This window comes from Pisolithus orientalis (assembly GCF_024613125.1).
Source record: "Pisolithus orientalis strain OTSU chromosome Unknown F5J12scaffold_7, whole genome shotgun sequence".
NCBI classification, from domain to species: Eukaryota; Fungi; Basidiomycota; class Agaricomycetes; order Boletales; family Pisolithaceae; genus Pisolithus; species Pisolithus orientalis.
This window is the reverse complement of record NW_026260788.1, coordinates 337,149-358,369: the sequence shown is the minus strand read 5'-3', so window position 1 is coordinate 358,369 and position 21,221 is coordinate 337,149. Positions and strand designations below refer to the sequence as shown.

General features: G+C 49.0%; 8 protein-coding genes and 2 non-coding genes across 10 annotated transcripts; 4 read left to right on the top strand and 6 right to left on the bottom strand.

The window, feature by feature from the left end:
- Positions 1-216: 216 nt before the first annotated feature.
- Positions 217-2,356, bottom strand: F5J12DRAFT_717009 (mate-domain-containing protein; the record flags this gene model as incomplete). The annotated part of the gene is made up of 13 exons (XM_051741040.1): positions 217-476; positions 572-685; positions 738-819; positions 876-951; positions 1,013-1,121; positions 1,231-1,272; positions 1,326-1,517; positions 1,566-1,637; positions 1,698-1,717; positions 1,770-1,909; positions 1,958-1,983; positions 2,031-2,248; positions 2,304-2,356. 13 exons carry the CDS (start codon positions 2,354-2,356, stop codon positions 217-219), a joined length of 1,404 nt encoding a protein of 467 aa, XP_051602117.1.
- A 998-nt stretch (positions 2,357-3,354) lies between these two features.
- Positions 3,355-5,597, top strand: F5J12DRAFT_815683 (uncharacterized protein). The gene is made up of 9 exons (XM_051745040.1): positions 3,355-3,609; positions 3,676-3,933; positions 3,984-4,262; positions 4,317-4,441; positions 4,500-4,519; positions 4,574-4,622; positions 4,675-4,896; positions 4,954-5,302; positions 5,366-5,597. Exons 1-9 carry the CDS (start codon positions 3,434-3,436, stop codon positions 5,520-5,522), a joined length of 1,635 nt encoding a protein of 544 aa, XP_051602116.1. The 5' UTR covers positions 3,355-3,433; the 3' UTR covers positions 5,523-5,597.
- Positions 5,598-5,640: 43 nt separating this feature from the next.
- F5J12DRAFT_t75 lies at positions 5,641-5,720 on the bottom strand. The gene has a single exon. It is a non-coding gene; the product is annotated as a tRNA-Thr (tRNA).
- Positions 5,721-5,884: 164 nt separating this feature from the next.
- Positions 5,885-7,129, top strand: F5J12DRAFT_717377 (HAD-like domain-containing protein; the record flags this gene model as incomplete). The annotated part of the gene is given in 7 exon segments (XM_051741055.1): positions 5,885-6,036; position 6,049; positions 6,122-6,208; positions 6,281-6,427; positions 6,496-6,803; positions 6,857-6,960; positions 7,026-7,129. 7 exon segments carry the CDS (start codon positions 5,885-5,887, stop codon positions 7,127-7,129), a joined length of 903 nt encoding a protein of 300 aa, XP_051602115.1.
- Positions 6,940-8,315, bottom strand: F5J12DRAFT_815673 (GPI biosynthesis protein family Pig-F-domain-containing protein). Its single transcript, XM_051745039.1, has 5 exons — positions 7,915-8,315; positions 7,773-7,858; positions 7,568-7,717; positions 7,399-7,507; positions 6,940-7,343 (listed from the first exon to the last, which is right to left on the bottom strand). The coding sequence occupies exons 1-5, from the start codon at positions 8,302-8,304 to the stop codon at positions 7,200-7,202; spliced, it is 879 nt and encodes a 292-aa protein (XP_051602114.1). The 5' UTR covers positions 8,305-8,315; the 3' UTR covers positions 6,940-7,199.
- On the bottom strand, positions 8,314-10,064 carry F5J12DRAFT_815670 (uncharacterized protein). The gene is made up of 11 exons (XM_051745038.1): positions 9,906-10,064; positions 9,775-9,843; positions 9,685-9,718; positions 9,617-9,620; positions 9,525-9,561; positions 9,378-9,475; positions 9,217-9,321; positions 9,139-9,162; positions 8,986-9,046; positions 8,872-8,934; positions 8,314-8,808 (listed from the first exon to the last, which is right to left on the bottom strand). Exons 1-11 carry the CDS (start codon positions 9,931-9,933, stop codon positions 8,465-8,467), a joined length of 867 nt encoding a protein of 288 aa, XP_051602113.1. The 5' UTR covers positions 9,934-10,064; the 3' UTR covers positions 8,314-8,464.
- Positions 10,065-12,364, bottom strand: F5J12DRAFT_815666 (uncharacterized protein). The gene is made up of 5 exons (XM_051745037.1): positions 11,711-12,364; positions 11,407-11,626; positions 11,175-11,354; positions 10,396-11,124; positions 10,065-10,342 (listed from the first exon to the last, which is right to left on the bottom strand). Exons 1-5 carry the CDS (start codon positions 12,198-12,200, stop codon positions 10,225-10,227), a joined length of 1,737 nt encoding a protein of 578 aa, XP_051602112.1. The 5' UTR covers positions 12,201-12,364; the 3' UTR covers positions 10,065-10,224.
- F5J12DRAFT_t74 lies at positions 12,313-12,393 on the bottom strand. The gene has a single exon. It is a non-coding gene; the product is annotated as a tRNA-Ala (tRNA).
- Positions 12,394-14,245: 1,852 nt separating this feature from the next.
- F5J12DRAFT_890422 (uncharacterized protein) lies at positions 14,246-14,658 on the top strand (the record flags this gene model as incomplete). The annotated part of the gene is made up of 2 exons (XM_051747409.1): positions 14,246-14,394; positions 14,469-14,658. The coding sequence occupies 2 exons, from the start codon at positions 14,246-14,248 to the stop codon at positions 14,656-14,658; spliced, it is 339 nt and encodes a 112-aa protein (XP_051602111.1).
- A 4,695-nt stretch (positions 14,659-19,353) lies between these two features.
- On the top strand, positions 19,354-19,572 carry F5J12DRAFT_710069 (uncharacterized protein; the record flags this gene model as incomplete). The annotated part of the gene is made up of 1 exon (XM_051740623.1): positions 19,354-19,572. A coding segment is annotated over one exon (219 nt), but the record flags the coding sequence as incomplete, so codon positions are not given.
- Between the last annotated feature and the right edge of the window lie 1,649 nt (positions 19,573-21,221).

Here is a 21,221-nt window from a genome sequence, read left to right as displayed (position 1 = left end):
CCGCACCTTGTAAGGGACATGCCTGTAAAATGCCCCTATCGGCGGCCGATCGGGCACCACACACCAAGGCAAGCGAAAGAGTAGTAATCTTGTCGAGCTGTAGGTTTTTACACCGTGTCAAGTCGTTTTTATCTACGTATTGTGATCCGTTTACATATTCCCCGCTACTTTGCACAGGCAGCCGCAGTTGCAACAATCCTTCGCGATCAGTTATTTTTAATGTGCGCGTTCTTCGTCCATCGGGTTGTACCCTTTGTCCACGGCCAGACGCGCCACAACTCTCTCCACTTCCCTGTCCCAGTCAGTGGTAAAGCATAGGTACAGCCCGATCGAAGTCGCGTATGCCATAGCGAGATTGAGACCCCACCATAAGCCGAAGAGCCCGAGGTCTCTCTTAAAAGTCAGCCATAGGCCAATGGGAAGGCCTATAACGTAGTAAGCACTGTAAAAACGAAGAGCGTCAGTATTGACAAAACCTAAATATGAGAACCACTTCCCTAATGTTCAGCGTTGCACCCAGAACCTGGCATGGTTCGATGAATAGAACGTCCAAAGCTAGGTTGCACAAAACATCTTACCTGCTTCCCCCGGGCTCGAAGTATACCACCAACTACCGCGCTGCTATCGTCGAATACCTGCACGAGCGCAACAAGTGGAAGAACAGCGGCGACCAGTTCGATGACCTCTGCCAATATATGTTCAGAGTACATCGTAAAGGGTGCTTTGGGAACTCATACCAGGGTCGTTGTTAAACAAATAACCCCACGATCGGCGGAAAATTAGCAGTGTGGAACTGTTGCAAAGATAACACATAAACAGCTGGGTACCAACGCCAATTTCTCATGTCACACGAACCTGAAGAGGGTTACGAGTACAATGATAAGCAGGAAAGATGCTTTGACGACAGCCCTGGCGCGCCTCGCGTTCTGCTCTCCTAAGAGGTTTCCAATGCTGCAACCGGGATGCATTAAAAAAAAAAAGGAAAATGACGGCACACAGAGGAAGCACTCACCGAACAGAAGTAGCGATGCCCAGAGCATAAGGCGCTTGAAAGAAAGCCGAGGAGGTCGTAATAAGGACAGACTGGGTCGCCAAAGTGGTGGGACCAAGGCTGAAAGAAGCTCAGGACTACGTGGGAGCAACTTAGTCACAAACTCACAAGCTTGCGGCGACTGTGACCGACGGTCGGCAGATATGAAGTCAGTAAAATAGAAGGATATAGCCACGCACGTCCAACGAGTTCCCATGACCACCACGAGGACGCAAGTTGCCCTGTATTAAAGCCATTTGTGAAAGAAGTCCAGATGCATCCGTGAGGTGCTTACCAACACCGCCAATGCTTAGTTTGGACAAATAACCCAAGTTCGTGAATGCCCTCACTGAGATCGGATGCCAGGCGGTTCTCGGAACAAAGAAGACCCCATAAACGACAGATGCGACAGCCACAAAGTTGTAGGAAATCGAAGTTGCAATAGGCGCCCCTATAAAGCCTAAGCAGAATGGCTCAGGTCCCCATACTGAACATGGTCAAACCCTCGATCAGCAATAGCAAGTACCACACCTACCCAGAAGGTAATTCAAGAATATGTTAATTGGCGCAACATAAAGAATGATACGGGTTGGAACAGTAAATAGTCCTGCATTGATGTAGAGAGTGGGCAATTTATCTTTTGGTAGCCAGTAGACTTCCACTTTACCTTGTGATTGAAAGTAACGTCTGGCCACAAGTGATTAGCGCCTATGGCATCCGCAGGGTTCATATGCCGTACCTGGATACACAATTGAAAGCGTAGGCAGGGAGTCCTAACGATGCCCATTTCAAGTAGATGGCAGCCAGTCTTGCAACCTCGGGATCTTGATTCAATCCTACAAGGATGGGCTCTGCGTGGAACCATAATGCAAGCACGGGCTTAGGGCGAATCAGTACACGAAGCAGATGGGAAATGCGAGTACGTACAATCAATACAACGGAAATCAGAATACCTGTACTGGAAGTCAGTTACGTCCATCTATCACGTGCGTGAACTTACTCATCCGTTGGATCCAGAGCCCGACTAACTGGGGTTGATCAGAAGTCCATGCCGACGGAAGGACTGTATCGAGGGTGTTGGCCATTCCTTGAACGATACTTAAGCCGGTAACGTTAGCGGTCATGAAACCCAAGGTAGCGGCCGCAAGCGCGACTGTGGAAATATGCCCAATGGAAATCACCGTAGCCATCATCATACTGTATTCAAAGGCGTGAATCCTGCCGAGTTCGCGATCAATCGAAACCCCATGTACGGATCAAGCAAGTAACTGACCCAAAGATAGGGAGCGAATACTTGAGCAATATCTTCAGTTCATCCCAGAACATGTTCCGCGCGGATGGAACCGCGGGAGAGAGCAGCGGTGTTGTCTCTAACGCTCTGCATGACAGCTCAGCACAAGTGCCACTCAGTGGGATGGTTGGGGCAGGTCTGCAATGGGTTAGTTGTGTTTGATAGTGATGGTCGACGGTACTGGTCACATGGTGAGCTAGCGCACCACGATCTTGCGGCGCAGAAGACGGGGTGCAAAGGACAGACATCGTCAATGCAGTGCCTGAGAAGTGACGCGACAGAACAACCACAGTCCTGCAAACAAGCTGGTTCTCGACGCTTACTAGTGGGAACGTGCGGGATTGAGCGATCTGAGAAAACCGTCGTGTGGAAGTAAGAAAGAAGAAAACAATTGCGCCGTACTGCTTATATAAAGGCATTCACTTGACCACACGTAATGGCTGCGGTAAGAGATCCGAGCGGAGTATCTGCTCCATGACACACAGACTTCAACTCAGAAGGCACCAATGATGCGGCTGACTTCGGTATTACGACTTTGAGCTCCGGCCAGAACCTCTCTGAGAACCCCGTCAGAACCAGCTAGTACCAAACTGAAACAGCAGAAGAGGGAGCTGAAGTACTTACAGTACGGAGCCGAAGTACCAGTGTTGAAATACTACCCATCATGTGACCGTATCGAGTCAGGACGGCGCGTGGTCCACGGACATCTGTTCAAGTCCTCCGCAGACAAGCTATGTGGATGCACACTTTGGATTGCCGTCGTATCGTAACGAGCTGCAGATTGACGACAGGGGCATGCGGCATACGAGGGGTAGTATCAACATCTTATCATCCTCTATAACGTCAGTGCCTGGTGGCAGATGCGAAGCTCCGCGTGATCACGGTCCGATCGCGGCACTCTATCGATCACGGGTGTTTTCTGTCGCAAAGCACACTAACCTTTTCTTTCATACACAGTCGAGACTCAGCGCTGCGCTCCGTCCGTCCTTAAAGCTTAAAATGAAATGACAAAATGAAACCTTGGCATTTGCCGAGACAGACAGCCACGTGACGAACGCGTCGCGTTGTCTTTGGAACGTTTCGTGCGGTTAATTACTTATTACCCAGCTATCATGGATGAAGCTCTGAACCAGAAGCCAATGATAACGAACGGGGAATCCGACTGGTCTATAGAAATCTATGAAGGAATATACTTACCCAACAAAGACGCCGGCCTGAAGGAAGACAACAAACAACGAACTGCTCAAGAAGAGTCCGACGCGTGCCACAGGTTGAATACTGCACGAACGTATGTGAACCAAGGCATGATACGCGCTCTCCAGCAGCTGCTCAACTTCCTTTTGCCTATATACAGGCCACATCCATTTTTCCAATCCTATCGCACCCAGGCCGTTGGGCTGGTTCAAGGTGAAGCCGGCGTGCCACCCAGCAAAGAATGTGATGGGGATTTCACCCAGTTTGACCAACGTGATGCTCCCAAAGACACGGTCACGTCGGTGCACCCTGCCGCGGGGTTTTCCATGGTAGCTACTGAGAGACCAATAGACCGAAGCCGCCCCGAACCACCACCTCCACGCGCTTTCAAGTTGGCTAAGAAAGTGAACATCAATCGGTGAGTCGTTATATCCTTTCCAAATATGATGGCTCTCAGCGTGAAAAAAGTGCCCATTCGAAAAAGCGTGCGGTTCGGATTCCCGAGAAGTCCCATGAGTCTTCTCGGGCAGTCCATCTTCCGATCAGGAAGCCCAGCCAAACTTCCAGCGCTGTGGAGCTGGTTCTACCATTTGCCGCACGAAAGCTGTCCTGTGACAAACCATCTAACGATGCGAAGAATTCTACCACTCCGACATACAGCTATCTCGATTACCGAAATCCACCTGCCGCGGTCCTCTATACGCAATGCGAGGACGAAGCCAACGATCTCGTACAGTCCCTCGAAAGGTGAGATATACATACATATCCCAGAAATTATATGGCGAGGCTCCTTTTCGATAGTCCCTTGGGTTTCGATATGGAATGGCGGGTTATGTGGCAAGCGGGCGCCGCTGAGCGTAGGACAGCCTTGGTCCAATTATGTGACAACCAGACTATTCTGCTTATCCATATCAGCAATATGAAAAGTAATGACTTATCGCTTATCTTTGCGCTGTAATGACGGTGCTAACGTTTGTCCGTAAGGGTTCCCGAGGAAAGTTCTGGTATATGTTTTACCGTTCCTGGGGCGCCAAAATGTCATGTTCACACAATGCTAGGAGGTAATAGAGTGTCCAAACATCGTGAAGACAGGTGCCAATATAAAGAGTACGTGGAGACCTCCAATTAGTCTGGGTATGACTCTCAGTATTGACGACAGAGGACGGTGAGAAACTCTATCGCGACTTCGGCATTCGCGCACGCGGTCTTGTAGAGCTGGGTGCCCTTGCTGCTAAGGCTGATGAGAAGTTCAAAACTGTGTACAAGCGGGAGGTCGTCAGTCTTGCCAAGATGGTCTCCGTATATCTCGGGAAGACCCTGGTGAAGAATAGCGTGCGTACTTCGAACTGGGAAGCGAAACTTACCAGCGAAATGGTAGACTGTAGGTAGCCATAGACTTGCCTACTCCGGATCCGCGAATTCACTATTGCACATGCAGATGCCGCAAATGACTGTCACTGTGCTGTCATGGTCTATAATACACTCGTGGAGAAGGCAGCTAAGGAGGGGAAGCGCCTCGACGTTTCGGTGTATTCATGCGACATCGACCCACGCACCGTCAAATTGGGCGTAGAATCCCGTGCCACTGCCTGGGAGACAAGTAGCAGCTCCAGCTCGTCTGTTACCGGGCCGCCTTCCTTTCGAGATTACTGCATACCTGAACCTGCTAGTCCACAGTTTCTGCGCGCTTACAAGATGTGGTACGAGCATAAGATACCCCTTGATAAGATGTGTTTTGAACTAAAGACCGGCGGGCGAACTGAACCCCTGAAAACAAGCACGGTGATGTCTGTATCACCCTGCCTCATCATCTAACCCTTGTGCTGAAGTCCTTTCCCCCCTGTTGACAGATCATATGTGGTAGGTGCACTGCAGGCAGATGCGTCCTTATCGTTTGATTTGCGAGAGTTGCGCGAATTGGTGCAGATGGAGGTCGGCAGCTGGCAGCGGCATCGTGCGTGGATCCATGAAAGAGAGAGGCGGACGTTCGCAACGTCGAAGATCTAAATACGTTTTTGTGTACGTTTTCAGCACTGACGGTGTAATCTACGTATCAAACGGAAACTACTTCCGTATCAATCGGGCAGCGATATTGAAACAAAAAAAGGACCTTCGAACCTGTAAATGCCCACTGGCTGGATTGAACAACCGACCTCATCATCGCAATGATACAAGTGATGCGCTCTACCACTGAGCTAAGCGGGCTGCGCGTGTGCTGGTGTTTGTGCCGATGACTACGTCGTCGGAATTTTGGGAGACCTCCCGTGTACGATTGATCCATACCGCACGCAAGCGAGGCGTTCACTGCAATCGGTTGGTTCACTCCCGGGTATCCTTGGTTTCTAGTCTCCCACTCAAATCAGACAGACATGGCTGTCAGACTCTCTGCTGCAGAGCAATATGAGGCTCTCCTCAACAAGTACGATGCTTGGATGTTTGACTGTGATGGGGTACTTTGGCGTGGCGATCGGCCGATAGAGGGTGCAGTCGAGGTTCTCGATATGTTACGCAAACGAGGCAAGTCGTCGTGAAGTGTTATCTGCCCCTGTGTCGTGGCTATTGTGTCGCGAACCCCCGAGATAACTGGCATTATTCCATCAGGAAAGCGGCTGCTCTTCGTGACGAACAATGCAGCCAAGTCCCGGAGAAGCTACAAAACCAAGTTCGATCAGCTCGGTATTGAAGCACACGTGGTAGGTGTCGCGACATATTGTTCTGTCCCGATCTGTCGTGCCAATGCAACCGGAATTCTCTAATTTAATCAGGACGAAATATATGGATCTGCATACGCAGCTGCAGTATACATCTCTTCCGTGATGAAGCTCCCTAAGGACAAAAAGGTATTCGTCATTGGTATGTCAGGAATCGAGGAAGAGCTGTGTAACGAGGGCGTGTCCTACGTCGGCGGCACGGTCAGTCAGTCGCCTCGCATTTACTTTACCATGTCCTCGGGCATCTCATACGCATACGGCGACACTAGGATCCGGCGGACTGCACGCTGGAACCGTTCTCTCTGGCCGACTTCACACCAGACCCAGACGTTGCTGCAGTGCTGTGTGGTCTCGATAGCATGATCAATTACACGAAGCTTGCAAAGGCTTTTCATTATCTTCATCGTGACCCGAGTTGTCGATTCCTGGTCACGAACGAGGATAGTACATTTCCAAGCGCGCATGGTCTTCTGCCTGGAGCCGGCGCTATCCATGCGCCACTACGATTTGCCCTGAACAGAGACCCCCTCAGTATAGGAAAGCCGGCAAAGACCATGTTAGACTGCATTCAAGCCAAGTATACACCTCTATTCTCATCCAGAAAGATAGAGATTGACGCCTTTCCGGCAGGGTTCAGTTCGATCCTAAGCGTACGATCATGATAGGCGACAGGCTGAATACCGACATATTGTTCGGGCAAGCCGGTGGTCTCGCCACTCTTCTTGTCCTGACAGGTACGTCGGAAGTCCACCAGGATTCCCGAGGTTACTCACGAAGTCGTTCGTTCTACGCGCGGCAGGTGTCACCTCAGAAGATCATATCACTGGCCCGAACGCCTCCACCATCGTGCCCGACTACGTCACACCATCCATCGGGGACCTGCGTTCAGCGGAGTCGTCGTAATAGAGACTTATGCAAAGCAAGGATTGGGTATTCCCCCACCAAATAATTTTTTCCACCACTTTGTGGGCTCTCAACTAGATTTGTACCTCGTAGACGGCTGTACCGAACGCAGTTGCTCTTTCGCCAGCCATTTCATAGAGTTGATGGCGAGTGCCACAAACGAGCCTAGGATATAACCTGCTAGACTTCCATACAGTGGAGTCAAAGGCCAAGCCTAGTACGAGGGACTATGAAACAACTATTATGAACATGAACATTCAGGTACTTACTTGCCAGGGTCGATCCCAGTCGAGTGGGATAGGAATGGCACCGACCCACGCACCGACGACAGTTCCAACAGCTGGGTGAACCACAGCGCGTTCAATTGCGTTTCTAGGTCTACATCCTAGTACATTAGCAAACCGAACATGGAGAGGTCATACTGCCGTGTGCACCCACGAAAGCTCAGCGAAGAGTCTGATCCAATTCAGCCTATTGGCCAATGCAGGCGTGTCTGACGCGAGAGAGGGGTACCCAAACACGAAAGCGGGTACGAAGGCTGTCAAGACTGCGACTGTAGAAGCTAGGAGACCCGTTTGGAGATGATGGCTTTAAAGGTGCTCAGGGTTGCACCGACTAAAAAAAAATGGGTCACAGTACATGCCTTGACATAGGTGCCCCAAAGAGAACGATGATGATGTGTGCAACCAGCGTTGCAAACAGAGTGAATCCGACGGCTTCACGAAGTCTCTGCAACGTGTCTAGTTTATGCGCGCCCCGCAGAAATGCAAACCTGTGCGACATACCAAGAACCAGAGCGCATTGACTTTTGCTCTGGCTATTTTGATCTCGTCCAGTGTTCCGATCGCATTCTGCCCAAAGTACCATTTTCTTACCCAAGTGCTCCACCACACCTGCAGAACGCATAGTCCAGCTAGTATCCACGCAGCCGTCACCGCAGGACGCGCTGTGAGCGCTTCCATAAACTCAGACTGAGGCCTGTCGGTCTTTCGTACGGGAAGTGGTCCGAACAGGCGAGTTGACTGAGGAAGATAGAGAGCACTGAAACCAACGAGAATGACATGCACGCCGACGATGGAGGCATACTGGAAGAACGGGAAGAAGCCTCGTCGAGATTCATTTGTTGTTGTGCTGCTCCCAACAATTCTTTTGGTCCTCGCTTTTGCAGAAGGCATACGGTAAGCACAGCTTTCACAGAAGAACAGCGGTATATGACACAAGGTGTAGCGACTAACTAGACATATATTTATGTATGGTCTCCAGTACTCATCATTCGGCTAATGTACGAGCTGAGAAAAAAAAAGGGAATCGTTCCATGTATTTCGGAGCACGAGCTCACTTGCTGGAGGTGACATCTCGTTCTTCTGCCCAATGAGTAGGCATAGGCGGCGTCACATAATCTGAAAACGGATCATTCTTGGAATCCTCTTCCTTTGCCTTGTTATCTTCGAAGGACGTGTAACCCCCGTAATTGTACTGCGGCGGCTTGCCTTCACCCTCAAACGGTGGTGGGCCAGCCGGTGGTGCATAGGCAGGAACGTCATATGGAGCGTTGTAGGAGGGGAACTCGTCCATCCTCACTTGGTTTGCTGGTGCACGAGAGGAGTTGACAGGACTTGTGGGATCGATCGCCTGGCGGTAGTAAGCGAATGCAATCGAGGTAAACAGCAGCCCGACAACTGCATCGAATTAGGGTCAGTACCCCATCTTGCATCCCGCCGGTTAGTGGGATCATGACTGACCGATCAGCAAAATAAGCAAGAGAATTTCAGCCCAAGAATCGTGGGACCACTGGTCGTTGCAATCTAGCAAATGCAGGTCAATCACTCGCCCATACCATTTCCATAAGTACTGACATGACACCGCATCACTAGCATCGAGGTCAGATCCTGGACTAGGTTCCCAAAACCCAAACATCTTCAAAAAAAAAAAGGCACATAAACCGACTGGCGTGTAAGCGCACCAACTTGCAACCTACCGAGTCCACACTTCCATTCATGAGCAAGAACCTCGCACTCGGCAATCAAGTCGCTCTGAGATACCATGAATATACCAGAAACATACAATGATATCCGAAATCCACGAACCTTGAATGTGAAATGAGTGATAACACGCATGAACGCCACCCCCACTGCTAACAACGTTGACAGGGCGGACAGGTATGTGAATATCCTGATGAGTCTGGTGCGTTGCTAATTGAGACTGACGTCAGATAATGGCTAGCCTCAACCACGATGGCTGAGCATACCGTAGCTGCCGCCGCTATCCCGAACACCTGGAAGAGTAAGACAACGGTATACAAGGCGCCCTGCACGGCTGCCAACGGGACGAGTTTGTGAAAGTTATCTGACCGTGTGTCAGCGTCATAAGGATTTTCATAGACCGAGAGACACACCATTCTCGTCTGTGGTAAGTTCCTTATAGCCTGAAACCTTGAGGCGATATCGGGGATGAGTCAATGATCATGTTCAAGGACGGGTGTCTTACAGCACTAAAAAGAGCACCAAGTGAACGATGGTCCGCCATCAATTATCACGATGTGCGGGTATACTTACAGTGCTAGAGACCACAAGGCAGCAACGACGGCCGCTGCATCCGATATTGAGACCACAGGATCACAAAATGAGGACGAAATTGACGCTTACTCGCCAGGACGACTGGTCGCAGACTCCGTTTGTAAACCCTCATCACATACGAATATGCCGGTGGAGCACCTGTGCGTCGAAGACGGGATAGTCAGAGATAGGGTCACCCAGAGGTGTCCTTGTCTACGTACCCGTTGGAGGACCTCTTCTGCCTGCCATGGTTCGTTAGTTCTGTCGTGTGTCGTTCGTCAAGGATATGGTACAAATGCAAGGATCCCGCTGAGTTTTTGTTGTCCTCACAGCTTCGTAAGGCTGCGCCGCAGATGCGTCACCAGCGGAACCCAGAACGTTCCCACGATCCAGCGGTGGCAGTGCTTTTACTATGATACCTGTAGTCCATCGAAAGCTACATCCTAGTGCGCGAACAAGATATGCAAATGTCTATTCAAAGCGTCAAAGGTATTCAGCATAACTCTCATTTCCACAAGACAAAACCGAATGCAAGAGGGGTCACGTCGAGAAAACGCCTAGGACCTTGAATGAAGGAATAGTCTGTCCCGGGTCTCCTATAAGCAGACACTCGACATAGTGAGACCCACGAGAGACCATTTGGTCGATCATTTCGAGTCTGTCAGAGTCAAATCTCAGAGGAGAACATAAGAAATAAGGGATACGACGCACGCTGGGATCGGACTTGAAATGTCACCCGAGTTTTCGATAGTGACAGCCCCTCCGAAGTTATCATCCACCCAACACTCCAGCTGACTTCCCTCCCCGATATCCCTGATTGGTTCCTTTAAATAATATATGCCCACATCGCCTGCCCCAACTCGGATAGGCACCCGTAACCTACTCAGGGCCGTCGTACTGTGCCAGTAATACGCCGCCGTCAACAACGGCGATACGCCAGGCGGAGGGTGGGCAACTTCCCAACCCGAACCATAGAACAACGAAGGTGGAACGGGATTCACAAGGTCATTCGCTGACACACAGTACGGTGCAGGCTCCTCGAAATGAGCAGCCGACCGCGCTCGCGTGTTGATCCGTACAGGCGGAATGGTTAATTCAGGATATATTGGAACGGAGGGGGGAGGGCGCGGGGTCTTCTTGGCTTCGTCAATCTCACCACCAATCTCAGGGGGCGCGGCGCCCATCCGTGCCCCAGCGCCACCGAAAAGGTGGGGCTCTGCACCTATTCCGCCAGGATCAGATGAGATCAGGATTGGAATGGAGTCGAAGGATCGGCCAGCCACTGCTGACCACACGCTACAGATCTGGGATTGGAGGAACGAAACGAGTACGTCTGCAAGAACTCGATGTCCTTGGGAGTTAGCTAGAATTGGGTCAGCGTAGTACGGTTTGATATAATCTGGATCGTCCATGTAAGAGGGATAGAGGATAGGCTTCGTGCTGAAGCAGCGTAAGTTGTTGATAATGGTCATGGTCACTGGCAACTGTACCTTATATGAGGCACGTCGTAGAACTGTGCTACGATGTTATGCCAATGCTCTGGTCCGGCAAAACCGTATTCGTCGTGAACTTGTGGGCTAAAGTGGCCCAGGACGAGGACGGCGGGTTGATCTGGACGGTCCAACAGGGAACGAACAAGCAGTTCGAAGTTTTCCATGCTGTACTGATCACTAATGGATGTGATATAAGTGTGAAGTTGAACATCCAACGAGTGGAGCGTACCCCTTGTCGTCCGCATCGAACTCCAATATCACAAGATCGGTATGCTCTGGGACATGATGAGCACTGCAGAAGCCAAAGTAGCCGGAGTCTGTCCGCCGCATGGCTCCATTGGTGAGCTCGGACGCGGGGTGAGGGAATACGTTTAGCCACCACTGGAAGAACATGGAAGGATAGCACTGCGAAGATAACGGATCGTCGCCGGCGCCATGACAAGCAGAAACTGGTTGCACAGAAGAGTCAGTTCGAGTGGTTTAACCACGACGTACCAAGATGATGACAACTCTATCTAGAAGGTGTAACGCACCTGATCCACCTAAGACACTTATCGTAATTGGCCGGCCAAGAAAGGCCTTGTGGAGCACACGGTGTATTCTTCCTCCGCTGCCAACGTGCAACCGGCTCTGAGTAAGAGCCAAAGCGCCATACCTCTGCGCCAAGTCGTCATTGGGGCCGAAGACGGGACAAAAGTCGAAAGGGTAGCTGCCCGCGGTATTGGCGTCTAATTCAGAAGCGTTGACGGAAAAGATAGACGTCTCGCGTAAGTAGTTTTTGGGTAACAGACCGACGGTGGAGACCTGAGTATTTGGTTGATGGTAGGAGGGGAGTACGCGAGTGAGGGATGCGAGGAATGCGACGAGGAGGAGGATGACCCATATGCGATTGGGGACGCCGAAAGCGCGGTGCTGCCACCGAGGGCGCAACGACGGGTCGACCGCACCCATGCCAGAGAGACGGTGCTGGGATGGAAGAGAGATACGGGCCAGACCTTTGCTGAGGCCCGATCGTCGTTGCATGAGCCAGCCGGACAAAAAAGCAGAGAGGAGGGAAAAAAAGGGGAGACCGAAGCCGGCAATTATATGGTGGCTCTCCCAAGTCCAAAAAAAGAGGAAGAAATGATCAAAAATGTGGACTCTGTGGGATTTGAACCCACGACCTCATGCAATCTACGATGCGAAGCATGCGCGCTACCAACTGTGCCAAAAGCCCGTGCTGCAACCCCTGTCATAAGTCAGTTTATTCTAGAAAATTCGCAGGTGGCGGTGCGTGGGAGCTGCAAATTTTGGACCGGCCTCCCAGCCACAGTGGCTCGCCCTCGGCGGTGGGGACGGCCGTTCGGAGTGTCTGATGCCTCGTGACGGCACCGGCATCGTCGATCGTGGCGTGGGAGGTGTGCTAGGGTTAGTACATCTGGGAAACAGCTACGCGACGCAGCTGTTAACAGCTCTTCCGTGCTGGCAATGTACCTATTACCTCTCACATCATGGTTGGATGGTGGACATTCCCCCATTGCCTTCATGACATCTTGTCAGCCTAATCTTGCCTCCCTGGCAATGTTCTGCTCACAGTGTCTCAGCTGGTCACTGGATACCATCCACTCAAGATTGGTTGACACTTCTGTTGGCACAGCTACATGTGCACTTCCACAGGTGAGTCTTGCAGCCATACTAAATATGCCTGTCCAACCTCATCATCTGTCATATACAGTTCCTGGGTAATGTTGATGGTGAGGGGCTGCGATGTGGCCTTCAGGTCATAAGCCACTTTGACAAGCCACTGCCCACCTATAGGTTCTGTGCCAAGTTGGCCCCTAGCAATGCCAGTGGATGTGGATCAGTCACCTGTTGTGCATATGTCACCACTGAGTGAGGATGCTAACAGTGATGCATTCTATGAAATAGAGGTCCCAACAGTTGTGTTGGAGTACTCAAGGCCTGACTTAGTACATAACCTTGTCCATGCATCCTCCCAGTCATCTTGTGTGCAGTTGGTGGATGAGGATGCTGGTCATTGGCCATTTGAGTCCATAGTTAACCTGGTTGTGTCATCTCCTGATGCTGGAGTGATTGACCTGACAGATGGTGAGGAGACACAAACTGGCATTGTCAATCTCATGAGTGAGGACTAGTTCATGCCTAGCACTTTTTGTAACATTGTATCAGTTTGTGAGTTGCACATTGCATACACTGTTCATCCCATCCCTTACACAATCCAAAGCTGTTTGCCATGCACTGTGATTATTGTCATGTGATGTCATCACCTCCAACCTTGCCTGCAATCAGTCTGGGCTGATGTGTGCAAGAGCACTTGGAGGACAACACTAACTCACAGGTGAGTACTTGTGTCAGGTAACAGAGTGTAGAAGGATTGGTATTGATGACAGCTGCCCAACAGCTCCCTGGAGTTGCAAGTGAAGCTTGACAAAGAATATACTCACCTCATACCAGACTGTCACAAGGTATGAGTTTTTTCTTTCTTTCTTCTTTTTATTTTATTTTCCCCTTGTGCAGACTGCCTTGCTCCCCACCTCCTAACAAATGGCTGGGTCTGCATGAGTCTGCATCATCCACTTCCCTGCCTGCTCTTGTTCCTGCACTGTATATTTAGCACCCTGATGACTGACTGCCTCCTTTTCATTGCTCCTACTGCCTCAGCTTGTGTTGTCATCTGGATCGTTATGAACTCAGTCACACTCACTGTGATCTCATTCTAGGTAATTTTCCTTGCCTATTTAGCACCCTGATGACTGCCTCCTCTTCATTGCTCCTACTGCCTCAGCTTGTGTTGTCACCCAGATTGTTATGAACTCAGCTGCACTTGCTGTGATCTCATTCTACGTAATTTTCCTTGCCTCACTTGCTTTTGACAGCCTGACCTCTCAACAAATTTCCAGGTCTGTGTGAACAGATTTTTTCTAATGATGTCTTGTCAAGGTGCTGGAGGATGTCATATCTATCTCCCAGGCTCCCTCTGGTGGGGACAAGGATGATGATGAGCAGGGCACAGTTGAAAAATATGTCAGTTTCTGCCAACTTGAGAACATGATAAGGGATCCATCAAGATGAAGGAGCAGGTTTTGGAGACTGACAGTGTCAACTTGGAGGTGGTGACATGTGTTCCAGGTGTCAACTTCACTCATGTGTACTCCAACAACTGTGTTGAGATCTTTAACATGCTCAGGATTGAAGCTGCTCACACAGTGAGCAAGGAGTCATCGAATTCAACAGTTCATACCTGAACTACTGCCACCTGACATTGCTCTGTGACCTCATGACCCATTGTAGAGTGCTTATGGAAATCACTCATCATGGCATTAACCATGCTGACACTGGTGCCCTGATGCATTGCCCATTTGAGGAAATGGTGGAGATTTTGATGGAAGCTGCTGCTGTTGGTGGAAAGGATGATTGTCACAGCATTGCAGAAAATGTTATATTCAGCCAGCTTGCACCTATGGGTACAGGTGTGTTCTAGCAATGACACCATATGACATGAACTCACCTGCATGGTCAGAGTGTAACTTCAAGGGTGAATCGGCAATGTTCTCACCACTTACTGTCAAAGGGCAGGGTTGCTTTTCCAATGCATACTGCTCACATCATCATACATCCTATGGTAGAGTGACCTCACTCTTCAGCATGGCACTCTATGTGATGTCCCCATTCTATGACAGAAGCAGGGGACCTGCATCATTGATGTACTCCCTGACATCACCCACACTCAATCTCATGTCTCACCATTTGGCATGTCATGATACAGGATATCCCCATTCTATGACAGAAGCAAGGGGGGCTGCATCATCAATGTACTCCCCAACATCACCTGCACTCAATCTCACATCTCACCATTCAGCATGTCACAAAACAGGATATCCCCATTCTACAACAGAAGCAGGGTGGCTGCATCATTGACATACTCCCCAACATCACCTGCACTCAATCTTGCATCTCACCATTTGGTATGTCACAATATAGGATATCCCCATTCTATGACAGAAGTGGGAGGGCTACATCATCCAGCATACTCCTCCATGTCACCTGCACTCAATCTCATGTCTCACCATTTGGCACAGAAGTAGGAGGGCTACATCATTGACATATTCCCTGACATCACCACACTCAATCTCACATCTCACTGTGTGGCAGGTCACAATACAGGACATCTCCATTGTACAACAGAAGCAGAGGGGCTATGTCACCAGTGTACTCCTCCATGTCACCCACACTCAATCTCATGTCTCACTATTTGGCAGGTCATGATGTGGGACATCCCCATTGTACAAGAGAAGCAGAGGGGATACATCATTGACATACTCCTCCACATCACCTGCACTTGATCTCACATCTCCCAGGTGTAAGCAACTTTTATCTTCTATCACTCTGACTTCTCCAACATATCCTCCAGCTTGTAAGTTACTGATAACATCAGCATTGGTTCTACCTATGTCATTGACTATTGATCATTCATGCCTAGTGGCTCCTGTTCCTCCTGTGTACAGCCCAAAATCTCCACAGTGGTCACCTTCTAGCCCTGCTTAAAATGGTACAACTTGCCACAGCACTCATACAATACATCTCTGTCAGAAGATGTTCACACTCACATCACTTGCCATTTGGTACAACAAGTGATAATTGTGGGACCCTATCATTGAAGACAAAGATGTTTTCAGTTTGTGTCACCCACCATTTGGTAAATGAATGTTGGCCCTGGGGAGTGAGTCATCAGTGCTACTGATGGATGAGGTGCCATGGTCAACTTCAAGGGCAAGATCTAATTACAATTGCATGTATTGATACTAGTATAAGGAATCCTCAATCCATTACTACATGTACTTCAAACTGACTTTGCTTCACTGTGCCATTTTAGCAAGAATTATCAGCAGCTCATGAGGTAGTATAATCAATTTCATGGACCAGGAGAGATCTAGATATATATTGCAAATGACTAGTAGGTGACATTATAGCTAGCACTCATGACATCACAACTCCCACATTGCCAGATCAAGGACTGCTAATGCAATGTTAGTTGCCATGATGGTCAGACAGAAGGGAGCTGGTACCAAGCACATCATGTTGTCCCCAGACAAGCCAAAAGGGGGGACAAGGGTATCCACTGCAAAGGAACTACCCAGCTTACAAACCACCCACCAAATCAAAGAAGCCAGCAAAGAAACTCACCTTTGGGCAGCAAAGACAAGGATGGCATATGTGGGGCATGTTCCAACAAGCACACTCATGGCTGCAGAGCCATCTTCCAGTGGAAGGAGTGCCACTGACTCCAAGTCACACTGGAGAGGATTCTGAGATCTACAGCAATCCAGAATTCAGGAATGCATTTGAGTGCATGCCAAATAGGTGCTTGGATAAGGCATTAGCACTTTACCTTTCATGGAGAGGGTTCCAGGAGAATTGCAGCCAGAGCACTATTGACAGAGTTCAAGTGGGATTTAAGATGTTGTGGGATGAAGTGTATGTGTCATGACTGCTCAGTTTCCCTTGATGCTCATAGAGAAATACCTTCAGTGTGCATTTCTTCCCAACAGTGATGGTGTGATGTTCCACAGGAACTGGCATCACAATGATGTGCATCACTGATGGGAAGGCAACCCAGTCTTGTTGGCAGAAGTTGACAATATCATTGCATCTATCAGACACAAGGTAAATTCTGAAGGAGCTGAATGGAAGCATTCAGGAGCCATGAAGAAGGAGTACATGGATAAAATACTTGCCTGGTCAGGATCACTATGTCCACTCAATGCCCCACTCCAGTACATCCATCTTGTGATGGTAGGCTGCAAAACACTGCCATGAGGCAAGTTCCCAAGCAGGAAGGCAAGGCTAGCAGTCACACAGCACCTTGAACACCTTGCCTTTGGCACTGTTGCATTCATGCTCTGGACAAGGTAGGTACCAGTAGGTGGTGTTGCCAACAATGTTTTGATGGTGGAATCTGACAGGAACTACAAAGCTGCTGAAATTGAAGCATGGGGATGTCAAACTTGACTGGACTGTCATAGATGGCATTGTGAGTCAAAGTGTGGTTCAGTGGTGAAAACCAACCAAAACCAACACAAAAGACAAAAAGAGTGAGTGGTGGTGTGCCTATGTGGTACCTAGATGGTAGAACCTTTGATTTGGGTGGGTTTTTGCAAGCTACAACACTCAAAGACAAGCACTGAGGGTTGGGGGTGCTCCTGATGAAGAGGGAGCAAGAATGTGATAGAAAGCAATAGGGTAGACTGCTGTCAGCCTACAGAAGGATGGATGGTGACTTAATTCAATGTCCTAAGCTGCACTGAGCTCAGGGAGGGCTTGGAGTGAAGTATATTGATGATAGACAAGGATAAGCAAAGTAGATGATAGTTAGACCCTTAGTAAAGTCTCAACTATTGAAGCTGCTGAATGAATTACTGAGTGATGATAAAATGTGAGCAAGAGGGGCTCTCTGACCTCTTCTTCTTCTTCTTGCTATCTAAGTACAGTGATTTATATACAGTACAGGGGTGTTGCCTATGGAAAACAAGGTGCAAACACTTGGTAAGTGATTGGTAACTGATGAGTAAGGAATGTAAGTGATGGGTAATCATCTTGGAAAGCATTGGCAAGCATTGGTAAGGATAAGCAAGCCAAAAGGCAAAGAATCAGTAAGCAAAGTCAAAAGATTGCTAAGTATTGGCAATAGGTGAGTCAAAGACAGTCAGAATCATCAAAGTATGAGTCAAGTAATGTCAGGAACTGGGAAAGCACACTGGAATCACATTAGGGGGAGGCTGTGCATGTCACATCTTGAAGAGATCACTTCTAGGCCAAGGTGGGATGACAGAGAGGCAGTGCTGATCTGATGCCAATATAGTACATCCAAAAGTGGACAGGGTGAGTCAGATGTCAACAGGGGTCAAGCTTTGGGGGTCTGTGGGGTGACAGGAGCATAGGGGATTGCAACTTTCCCCCCCAAACCATCCTCTCAGTGAAGCAAATAAAAACTTCATGAATGAGGCTCTGTTGGAAGAGAGGATGAAGGGGGAGTGCCATCTGCTGTATCTTGCAACAAGGAGGCAAGATGTGCATCATACCCATCATGGATGCAATCAGGGAGAGTGGGGAACAGTAGATTATACTGTAGCTGTCACAATCTTGGAAGAATGATGGATGAGACTGGTACAAAGACATTGCAGGCCACAGGAAGGAAGGATCCATATGCTTCTTGGACTGGAGAGACTGAAATGACCACATAAGACCTTTCCAAGCAAGTGACAGACCTGAGGCAACCAAAGAACATCCTCCTAGAGGTCATACTGACAAAAAGAACACACTGTCCAAGCTGGATGGGCTGAGAGGGTGCAGACAAGGGTGGGATGTACCAGGATGCTTCAGGATGGAAGCTGGTAGGAACTCCTGGTAGATATATATAGCCATGTTTCCTAGCAAAGGGGACAAGCAAAATGATTGATGTGGAGGTGGCCATATCAGAAGAATTAGCAAAATGAGCATCTTTTGGAGGGAGTGCTGTAGAAATGTGTGGAGTGTGCAAATCCTTTCCAATTTTGGAAGGTAGGATCATGTGGCTGAGCACTACAAGTGAGTGTGGGAATGGTCTCAGTATCTGCAGAAACAGCAGAGATATATCAAAAACCAGAATGCCATACATGGGCACTTAAGAATAATTTTAACCAGCACTTAACTCACTCCCTTTCTTTTTCTTTGGCACTGATGACTTGTTCTTGTGCAAGGGATGACTGCTGACATTTCTGGCTGTCCTTCTTTGCATGAGGGCTATGGTCTTCATCTCCATTCATCAGCTGTATCCATGTCCACCTCACCAAACACCTTTGGTGTGTGACAGTGTGTTCATGAAATATCTTTGAGGCAAAGAAGTCTCCCTCACCATAAATGAGCACAATGCTTACTTCAAGATCCACCTGAAGAATCATAAGGGATGGCAATGAAAGTTGGATAAGGGGATGAGGGAGGCCAACTTATGAAGTCCATCCTTATATCCATCTTCACATATCTTATCCATCTGATCTCCTTTTATTGCTATATACAAGGCAATCATTACAAGATTTATCCATGCCTGGATATGGGCAAAGCATGTGACACCTTCCTGTGCCTTATGTCATGGATGAAGTGGGTTGAGCTTGTCCATCTTGGGTAACCAATGACCAACAAAGACTTCCTTTCCCCCATGATTGGCACAAACAGTGTGCTACAGCCAGGTGAGCTGCTTTCCCATGACATGATCCAGAAATGGATTGACAAGGCAGTAGTGGGGTCTGGAACTCCCAGGACATTTACAACCCATTGCTATTGTCATGGTGGAGTGCAGTATTGCTTCATGTTTGCACCAGTGGGGCAGCAATGGACCCTTGCACAGGTCTGGTGGGGGGGGGATGGGATGAAGGTGAACATGTGAGTACTTTGTCCTCCTTCCTACCCAGGTGTGTAGTAAAAGTCAACCAACTCCTTGCCTTTTGCTCCACACAACTATGCAGCATGACACACTGATGTGCTACCTCCTCAATGAGTTTGATTGCTATGAAAATGACCACAGTGATGCACTGCAACTGGTCCTGTGCAAAGGTGATCATTCACTCACAGGCAAAGCTGTGCTTGTCTGGCCAGCATCCACTGAGGCACTCAACATGGCACATGCATTGATAACATCCAACATGGCAGCACTACACATGACCATGAAGGAAGTGAAGGAAACCTCATGCTCATTATCAGTAGATGTAAGGGAGATCTGCCAACAGCTCAGTGACATGAGCAACCTGGTCACAAAGGCCCTGACCTTGGCCTCTGCATGCTCAGCCCCTTCTGGACCTGTGTTGTGCCAGGACACTACTAGCAGTAACACTCAAGTGATGCCAATAGCAGGTGAGCCTCATTTATTCTGTGACTTCTGCCACACCAACTGACCAGCCACATGGATCAGCCTACAAACATTCACCTGCACAGACCACAACATTGTTGCCCCCAGTGATCCAGTCTGCTTCCATTCCAACAGTGGGTGAGTCTCATTCATTCTATGACTTCCCATTGCACTGACTGACCAGCCACATGGATCAGCCCACCAGCATTCACTTGTGCAGACCACAGCTTTGTTGCCCCCAGTGATCCAGTCTGCTTCCATGCCAGCATCCCAAATATACCTACCTATGCTCAATTTACAACCAACTCAAATGCAGTTCAGGATGCTACAAGTTGTCCAGCCATCAGATCTTTCACTCTTGACATCCCTCCCCTTGCAGGTTGGACCCCAGAGGACCAAGGCCCATGCCTCTACCTCCCTTCTGGGAGTTGTCATCCCAGATGTGCCCATTTTGCATCCCAATGGGACATGGACTGCAAAGTTGGACTCTTGGAGGGATATAGTGCACCACTGGATGGAGGGCAAGCCACAGCCTGACCTGCACATTCCACTCAAGGACTGACCATATCACTACTACAATGGGAAGAGCAGCCATCAATTCAACATGAAGTACTCTCAGCAATGCATCATCATGACAGAATTCCTTGATGAGTAAGTTGACTTGTTGCACTTCCTACCACTTGCCCAAGTCTCCCTGACATGGTCCCCAGATTCCAGGGGGACAAGGAGACCTTCCTCAAGATTTATGGAAGTGCCATTGGTCAAGGACACACAAAGCTCCTCAAAGTGACCTTGGCTGCCTGCAAATGGTATTGTGGAGCTGGAGAGCACTGTTGTTGCCTCACAAGTGAAGAAGTCTGTGATGATTCTTCTTTGGTGCTCCAAGGTGCCAGTGAGCAGCAATGATGATGCATATCACACTTGCCATCCTGTTCCTTTTCTTTTTCTTTTTTTCTCTTAATACATCCATCATCCACTTGTTGATACTATTGATACTATCACCCCAGCATCACCTGAGCTCGTGATGTACTACATACGTCACTAGTCGCCATACTCATACATGTGCAGTAGCCTACTTGTCATACACTTGTCATATGTATGCAATGCACAACACAAATGTTATGAATCACAAGCATCATTTGTCCACCTATCATCACAGATCCTGA

What these genes read in the sequence shown, in the direction of transcription:
- F5J12DRAFT_815683 (XM_051745040.1), top strand. Translation starts at nt 3,434, where the DNA reads ATGGATGAAGCTCTGAACCAGAAGCCAATGATAACGAACGGGGAATCC. An exon ending in AAGAAAGTGAACATCAATCG is followed by an intron (nt 3,934 to 3,983) that starts GTGAGTCGTTAT and finishes GCGTGAAAAAAG; the next exon opens with TGCCCATTCGAAAAAGCGTG. An exon ending in CCATATCAGCAATATGAAAA is followed by an intron (nt 4,442 to 4,499) that starts GTAATGACTTAT and finishes TTTGTCCGTAAG; the next exon opens with GGTTCCCGAGGAAAGTTCTG.
- F5J12DRAFT_815673 (XM_051745039.1), bottom strand. Translation starts at nt 8,304, where the DNA reads ATGCCTTCTGCAAAAGCGAGGACCAAAAGAATTGTTGGGAGCAGCACA. An exon ending in TCAATGCGCTCTGGTTCTTG is followed by an intron (nt 7,859 to 7,914) that starts GTATGTCGCACA and finishes GACACGTTGCAG; the next exon opens with AGACTTCGTGAAGCCGTCGG. An exon ending in AGACTCTTCGCTGAGCTTTC is followed by an intron (nt 7,508 to 7,567) that starts GTGGGTGCACAC and finishes ACTAGGATGTAG; the next exon opens with ACCTAGAAACGCAATTGAAC.
- F5J12DRAFT_815670 (XM_051745038.1), bottom strand. Translation starts at nt 9,933, where the DNA reads ATGGCAGGCAGAAGAGGTCCTCCAACGG. An exon ending in CAGAAGAGGTCCTCCAACGG is followed by an intron (nt 9,844 to 9,905) that starts GTACGTAGACAA and finishes TTCGACGCACAG; the next exon opens with GTGCTCCACCGGCATATTCG. An exon ending in ACTTACCACAGACGAGAATG is followed by an intron (nt 9,476 to 9,524) that starts GTGTGTCTCTCG and finishes ACACACGGTCAG; the next exon opens with ATAACTTTCACAAACTCGTC.
- F5J12DRAFT_815666 (XM_051745037.1), bottom strand. Translation starts at nt 12,200, where the DNA reads ATGCAACGACGATCGGGCCTCAGCAAAGGTCTGGCCCGTATCTCTCTT. An exon ending in AAGTGTCTTAGGTGGATCAG is followed by an intron (nt 11,627 to 11,710) that starts GTGCGTTACACC and finishes CTGTGCAACCAG; the next exon opens with TTTCTGCTTGTCATGGCGCC. An exon ending in TTCGATGCGGACGACAAGGG is followed by an intron (nt 11,355 to 11,406) that starts GTACGCTCCACT and finishes CACATCCATTAG; the next exon opens with TGATCAGTACAGCATGGAAA.